At 40.3% G+C, this 7,758-nt stretch overlaps 1 protein-coding gene across 1 annotated transcript; it reads right to left on the reverse strand.

Annotated features, from left to right (window-relative positions):
- Positions 1 to 6,040: 6,040 nt before the first annotated feature.
- Positions 6,041 to 6,646, reverse strand: LOC133042374 (chromobox protein homolog 1-like). The gene has a single exon (XM_061122876.1). It carries the CDS (start codon positions 6,644 to 6,646, stop codon positions 6,086 to 6,088), a length of 561 nt encoding a protein of 186 aa, XP_060978859.1. The 3' UTR covers positions 6,041 to 6,085.
- Positions 6,647 to 7,758: the final 1,112 nt, after the last annotated feature.

A 7,758-nucleotide genomic window follows, 5' to 3' on the forward strand; every position in this document is an offset into this window, starting at 1 on the left:
CCGCGGTCAGAGGCAGGGTCGAGTCCAGGCTGGGATCATTCCCTCCACGTGTGCCTGCCCTCCCCTGGCAAGGGCAGCCTCTGCCCTGCTCAGAGCAGGGCTGGAGCCAAGCGTTGGAGCTGGCACCCGGTGCGGGCTGGGGTGCGCCCTGGGGTGGGCCAGGGAACCACCCGGGCCCGAGGCAGTTTTCAGCCCGCGCCTCCCTGCCGTTAGCGGGCGTAAGCGGCTGTGTCTGTGCGGCTGAGGGGCAGACTCTCGGCTTCTGACAGCCCTCCAGTGCGTCCGCCCGCGGGTTTCAAACCGGCGGAGGGGAACTGTCTCTGGTGTTGGACCCCAGGGCTGGCTTGCCTCGGGTGTGACTCAGGACTCCTTGTTTCCCAGGGAAGATCCCTGAGACCATGATATCCCCTCCTCTTCTGTGTCCCTTTCTGTGGGTGCAGATTCAGACCATTCCCTTTCCTGTGGGTCTCTTTGCTTCCTTGGTTGCATAAGCGTCTTTCTAGTCTCCATGCTGTTTTCAGTAGAAGAGCAATTCATGGCGGGGATGTGAGCTAAGTGTGTTCCTACTCTGCCATGTTGATCTCCACTCCCAACAGATAAGCAGTTTTGAATTAAGACGTGTGAGGGAAATAATTAAGGAGCTATTACAGATAGAAAATTGAGATACTATATACTTCGGATGGGACAATCAGGAGGAGATGTTCCATTGGCCAAAACTCGAGAGTGAAGAGGAGTTAGCAATCTTAAGAGTGGAGTGGAAGGTAGAAAGACATTTCAGCAGAGAGAATGGATGATGGAAATGCTGTGAAATATGAAATAACTTGACCCATTGGAAGAAATAAAGGAGGTCACTATATAAGCAAGAGGTAGAGTTGTGTTTTCCATATGTAGATTGTTGGACCAAGTCATAAGGAATTTGGATTTCATTTGCAGTGCACAGGGAAGTCTTTGAAGAATATTTAGCAGTGAAATGAAAAGATTCCCCGTCTAGCTACTTTATGAGAAATGGAGTAAAGTTGGGGCCAAAGGACAGGGCAAGAATAAAGGTGACTGTGGATGAAAATTGATCATAGCTTGGGTGTTTGCTTTTGAAGAGAAGATAAATTCCTCTCAGAGGTCAAGACAAGGCACAAACTCTTCATTGCGTACATAAGACTCTTCCAGGTCTGGCTCTTGATTACTCCTTTATCTTCAGCTCTCAGCTTTTCCTCTGGGGAATTTCTGTCCATTCCTTCACACTGAATCTCTGCCAGCTTTTGATATCAGCTTTCTCTGAAGACAAGGAATCTGACTGGAACTTCTTGTTTATCATAAATTGCAAACTGTGTCCTTCATACTTCCTTTCTGTGTATCTTCCAGGCCCTTGGATACCTGCTACCTCTGTCCATCCTAACGCTTCTTGAGGCACAAGATTGCCAAAATAGCATTAAGAAAAGATTTAAAGACATAAGGAAAAATAAAAATCACCCCGTGAAACATTCTGGCAAAATTAATATTCAAGTCATTTTGGGGATGTGTCAATTTATCTGCTATATTGACCCTTGCTCCTTTTGGTGAATTCTGAATGTCCCTATTTATTATTTTTAATAAGCAAGAGAAGATGGAACAGGATGTGTGCCAAAACAAAGATGTAGAGAAGTCGTGTAATTGATCACATTTACATTCCTAGAAATAACACATTTGCAATTTAGCCTGGCCTTTGGAATATGAGAAATGAAAAGAATAAACAGTTCATTGATGTACATCTACAAGGACTATTTTGTTTCTCAGTTTGTTCAGCATGTTTAAGGGCTTCTAAGGAATGTATATAAACTAACATGGGGTAAATATCCATATATAACCAGATAATAGTTTTTATTTCATATAGAAAATGTGGCCTCTTTTAAAGAAAAAAATACATATTTATATCAGTATCTTAAACTGAAATTTACATGAAATATTACAAGAAATTTCTCTACTTTTAACATACTAAATTTCACAGACAATAGTACTCAACCATTGTGAGGTGACTATTGTTATGGGAATGTTTTCTCTTGTCAGAATGTTCCAGAACCTCAATCACTATACTCAAAGTATAGTGAGTCCCAATGAGTTCAACCTAACTATCCAGGCTCATAAACTTCTACATCCCTTAATGCCTAATGCACATAATCTGAGAACACTAGATCACTTATAATTTATTTCCTCTCATCCACTATCCCTTGCCAGGCTTACAATTTACTTCTAAGTTTGTTTAAAATGCAGATTATGGTTCAGTAGATCTAGAGAAAAGCCGAAGATTCTGCACTGCTAACAGCTTCTATGGTGATGTGGATGAGGTTCATCTGTGTTAGAAATTTTCAGTAGCAAGGATTAGGTTCCCTAACTATTTGTGTTTCTTTCACATGATCTTACCTTGCAGATTTCTTCTACATGGAATCTCTATGCACGGGACAACTCCAACTCATTTTTGTATTTTCAGGTCGAATCTTATCTCCTATGTAAAGGAGTTTTTTCATGTTAAGAGAGAGAATTCATAACTCCGTACTTTAATGGGCTTCCCATACCCTTAAAATAAAACGCAAAGTCCTTACCAGAGCTACTCCTTTTTCTAATATTTTCCTTGCTCCCTCCACCACACTGATCTTGCTCTACTATGACATACCAAACATGCTCTAGTTTTAGGGATTAAAGAATGCTCTTCCTGCCCCATATTCTCATGGCTTGATCCCTAATTTTATTCAGGCCTTTAGTCAAACATCACCTCCTGAAAACAGGCTGTCACATTGAGTTGACTTCTATACAAAGCTGTCTGAAAGAGATTGAAATGGAGCCCAGAATCCAGCCTCTGCGTGGTTTGCTAGGCCAGAGTAATTAAGGTTAGTCTGATAGCAGAGGGCAGAAGGAGTAGAGAGACAAATCAGAAAAGTCTTGCAGTAAACCTAAAGTGAGAAATGAGAGGCTGGACTGTGGTAATTGCCATGGAAGCAGAGAGCCACGGTGGTTCACAAGAAGGGTTGCAAGTGCCTGAAGGAAGGTCTGCCTTTTTCCAATATGCTCAAAGGATAGTATATAGGCCAGCAAATTCCCAGATCTCTGGGTGGCCTTCACTGACAAGGTAGTGAAGGTAAAATAGCAACCCACTCACTATTTCTATCCCCTTACTCTGTTTTAATTTTCTTCAAAAATGATGACTTGGATATCTTATTATATATCTTATTGATTTGTTTCTGTTATTTGTCTTTGTAATTTTAATTTTGACTAGCTCAGTGAAGGAAGAGATTTTTTCTCTTTTGTTTACTGCAATATACCTAGCTCTCAGAACTAGTATATGATACAAAATAAGTATTGTATTCACATGAATATTAATTGAATTAATTGGTGACCATGCTCAGAGCTTCCATGAACTAGAATAGGGAAGTATAAGACAAATATAGGCTCCAGTCCTAACTTGACTACTTACTAACTGTGTGAAATTGGGCAAGTTACTTATCTTTTCTGATAATGTTTCCTCATCTGTAAATGGGAATAATAGTAATACAGGACCCATTGAAGGATGGTAAGAACAATTACATGAAATAATGAAAATAAAGTTCTTAATTTATTCACAAATACTGTTACTGAGTGACTATTTTGTGCTCTACTCTTCTCTGACACCAGGCATACACAATAATAAGTGCAGACGTGGGCCTTCATGTGGCTTCTGTGCAGTGAGGGAGCCAAAAATAAATAAAAGCAGATTAGCAAACTTATTCAATATATTGCTAGAAAGAAATAGGGAACTGTCATAGAATGATCATAAATGGACTATTTCTTTAACATTTTTGAGGGGATTAAAAATTATGGGTAATATTTGTTTATTTCAATATCCACTGTTATCACACTGTATTTTATTAGGAATATCCTCTTCTTTGTCAATGACACAAAGACAAATGTTGTAGCTATTTGCAATCATCTCTGACAAATTTCTCAGGTAGATGAATCCCGGTCAGTGGAAGAAGGTGGAGAGATGTTATAGAGTTGTAAGTTTCAGTTCTAGCATTGGTCTAGAGTGACCAGTTCTTTGACTTCTTAGAGTTCCTGAGGGAAAAGTGTGTGATGTGCATATGTAAGACAATCTCCAGGCTGTGTCAGGGTTCTGACAGCAAAGAGGCTGAGCAGAGAGAAGTTAAGGAGTAGAACAAATACTGTGGTGTGGGTGGAGTTAAATGGATGATCAAAGACTACTGAAGTTTCAGGGACTGGCTATAAGGGACACAATGGTTATTAATGGCTTGAAGGGGCAATAAGAGAGAATGTGATGCTGGATCTGAAAAGAATTTAGATCCTGGGAGGACTAGAAGTGATGGGAGCTTTATGTTCAATTGAAGAATGAAGACAGTAGAGTGCCAAAACAGGGAAGAGGGACAGAAATGCCCATTAGTATTTCTCCTTTTATGTTCCAATTTTCCTGTGGGTGACTCTTTTTAGCCAAACCAAAATGGAAGCCAGAGGGTAAAGAAGCCTGGGTAATAAAGTTCACGAAACGCAACTTCTTTTGGTAGAGAGCATGGTCGTGAAGGGAAGACAGTGGATCTGGTGGTAGGGATGGGGCAATGGACACCCAAAGTCCCCTACCATTTTTAACTCCAAGTTGCCCCTGCTTCCCCATGATATCTGCTTTAACTGGCTTGAATCATTGCTCTTGATCATCACCTCAAGCCTGAAAGAACACTTGGAAATGGAAAACACAAGAATGAACCCCCTTAAGTATCCTTTTGATTGACCTAAGGGTTCTGACATTTTTCTTTGTTGGTAGATTTTCGTGGGCATCAGAAAGACATACATGAAGCATAATTAGAAAACTCTGAGAGTCACGGGTAGGAAACTACTCTAGTGGATATTATGAAGCATGGACAGGGCAAAGTCCCTGGAATAAAGAGAATTGTAAAACAATTGGATATGGTGGTATCCCCTTATGTAGGATGGTAGACTTGCAGGAGGAGAGGGGCAAACTTCCTGAGTACTCTGCCTGGGTTTCTCGCCATTGTAAACTGATATTTACTTACTTTACTTACCCTCACTTACCACTCCTTTCAGTGGTCATACCCATCAAATTATTTTTACTCTTTCTCTTCCATTCCTCCCTTATATTCTTTTAGGGAGAACTGTCCTCCTTAATTCTCTTTGTTGACTGACATGAAAATGTATTATTTTAAAAACTGATGCAATAAACTTCCTCTGTCATTAAATCATAATTTGACCACTCTTTATATATGAGCTAACTGATTTTTATCCTTTTTTCTACAGACTAGTTGGGTTTGATATTGTTGAAATAATTTTGAGAATAACTGATAATTTTTGGTTAAATGTTCAAAACGGAAAAAAGGAAGTGTTTTTCTTTGAGACATGTTTAATAACTTCCATCAATAAATAAATACACAAGTTAAAAATCGATCAGGAGAATCTTTTAAAAAATATATTACATCATTCTATTCTAATAAAAGTAAAGTAATACTGTGGGAGTAATAATGTGAGCAAAATAATCTTTTTTTTTTTTTTTTAATAATATTCTGGACACAGAACCCAATCATTATTAGTTGTTCTTTCTTTTGTTTCACCATTTCCCCAAATTTTAACAAAGATGATCCTAACCCACCTCCCTTATTTCCCACCCCACCCCACCCACCCCAAATAATACACCAGTAATAGCCAAAAACTACACACATGCTACGCTGTAAAATGCAGAGTTAACACTATCGGGAAGAAGGCTGTGTGGGTTGTGGAGACGGTCTTTGAAGATTTACAGTATCTCTTGCTCTCCCACATCCCATTCTGCGTTTTGTCCTTCATAGAAGGCCCTCTGCTTTTTTTTTTTTTTTAAGCAAAGTTCAGAATGGGTTGCTTGAAACACTGACCCTCCTTCCCCTCCACCGGGATGGGTGTGCAAACTATACAGCATGGAAAGGCTTTAAAGCACTTGGGCTGCTGCAGGGCAGAGAAACTATACTGGCTCTCCAAAGGACATCTTCTCAAGCCATCTTTATGGTGTCAAGACAAGTAGAACTCCTCCTTTCCCCACTTGAAACCCACAGTCAGATGTGACAGGGGCTGGTATTCAAGAAAGTTAATTCTTATCATCTTTTTTGTCATCATCCTCTGAGGGGTAAGAATGCCACGTCAGCCTTTCCTCATAGAGGGATATGACAACCTGCGGGCACTTGACATTGGCTTCCTCGGCAGGAAGCAGGTCAGCCTCTTCAGAGTTCTTCCATTTCATCAGGAACATGAGTTCTCCACTGGAGTCCCTAGCTCCAATAATCCGCTCTGGTTCCAAACCCCGGGCAAAGCCTCGTGGCTTTTCTGACTCTTCTTTCTTCTTCTTTGGTTTGCTCTCCTCCCCCTTATCTTCCGAATCAGAATCAGCTTTGCACTTGCCTCCCTCTGATTTATCTGTCTTGTATTGTGCTGTTTTCTGTGACTGCAGAAACTCAGCGATGAGGTCAGGGCAATCCAGGTTCTCTTCTGGTTCCCATGTGTTATCCTCATCTGAGGACCCCTTCCACTTCAGCAGGTACTCCACTTTGCCCTTCACCACTCTGCGGTCTAGGACTTTCTCCACCATGTACTCTTCCTCCTCTTCTTCTAGCACCTCCTCCACTTTCTTCTTGTTTTGTTTTTCCCCCATAGTGCCCACCAGCTTTCTGGTATAAAGGATGACGCTGAATTTCCTTGAAGTTACTGCTCCCTAACTCGGCAAGCGGATTTCCTCTCCCAGCCCTGGCTGGATCCAATATTCTCAGGTTACATTTCTAACCTTGGGTCTTGCAGTCCTCAACCCTCCCTACGCTGGTTCAAGCGCCCAGGCTGTCCCGTGAGTCCTCTTCCCAATTTACTGTTTCCTCTCCAGCCCAATCCCCCAGCCGTCCACCCAACCCACGTAGCATTGTCTTGGTCTACTCAGGCCGAAGAGTGACCCGCAACTCTAAAATAATCTTATTATGGCAGCCACTGATTCCATTTTTAGCAATGTGGCTATATGTATATATTTCTTGCATTTCCTGGTTAAGCCTGCCTCCATTGCTTTATGTAATGATTGATTTATGCCTCTGAATGCTTGAGATACCCACCATAGTACCCTTTATAACAGCTGAAAGAGTTGCTCATTAGAATGGCATATCAGTTTGGTTTTGCTCTCAACATTTAATGAGAGGCAGTCATTTGAATCACTTCCATAAGCCTAAAGCATGAATTTCCAAATGTTGCATATAAATGTTCACAGGATTTGTGTTTCATTCTAATAGAGATGTTCTTCTAATGGGTTTTGCCTGCAGCTGGGAGTATTCTCTGAGCAATGGTGGAAATCAGTTTAATTATTCTTTTTTTCCTAAAAACAAGATGATTTCATAAATTAAAAAATTTTAAAGGAAATGCAACTTAATATTAATGTATGATTTAACTTGAATCCACATTCAATCTATGCTTATTAACTGCCTCATTCTTCAGGAAGGGAGATGAAATCATTCCACCAGGTATAATAGATAAAATTTCATTTAGGCCAAATCATTTGATGCAATTAAGGATCTTCATTGTTTCAAACATTCAGAAACTTCCATTGCTTAAGGCAACAGTTAGAAATAAGACCAGAGAAATTCATTATTTTCCCTTTCCTCTCCAAAGTATGCTATATTCTCATGGCACATTTTAGGGTAAGTAAAAGAGAATAAAAGTAATGAATATGTAAACTGTAATCTCATAATCCTACACAATTTTTCAGTTCAGTTCAGTCACTTAGTGGTA

The sequence above is a fragment of the Dama dama genome, chromosome 21 (assembly GCF_033118175.1).
Source record: "Dama dama isolate Ldn47 chromosome 21, ASM3311817v1, whole genome shotgun sequence".
NCBI lineage: Eukaryota > Metazoa > Chordata > Mammalia > Artiodactyla > Cervidae > Dama > Dama dama.

What these genes read in the sequence shown, in the direction of transcription:
- LOC133042374 (XM_061122876.1), bottom strand. Translation starts at nt 6,646, where the DNA reads ATGGGGGAAAAACAAAACAAGAAGAAAGTGGAGGAGGTGCTAGAAGAA.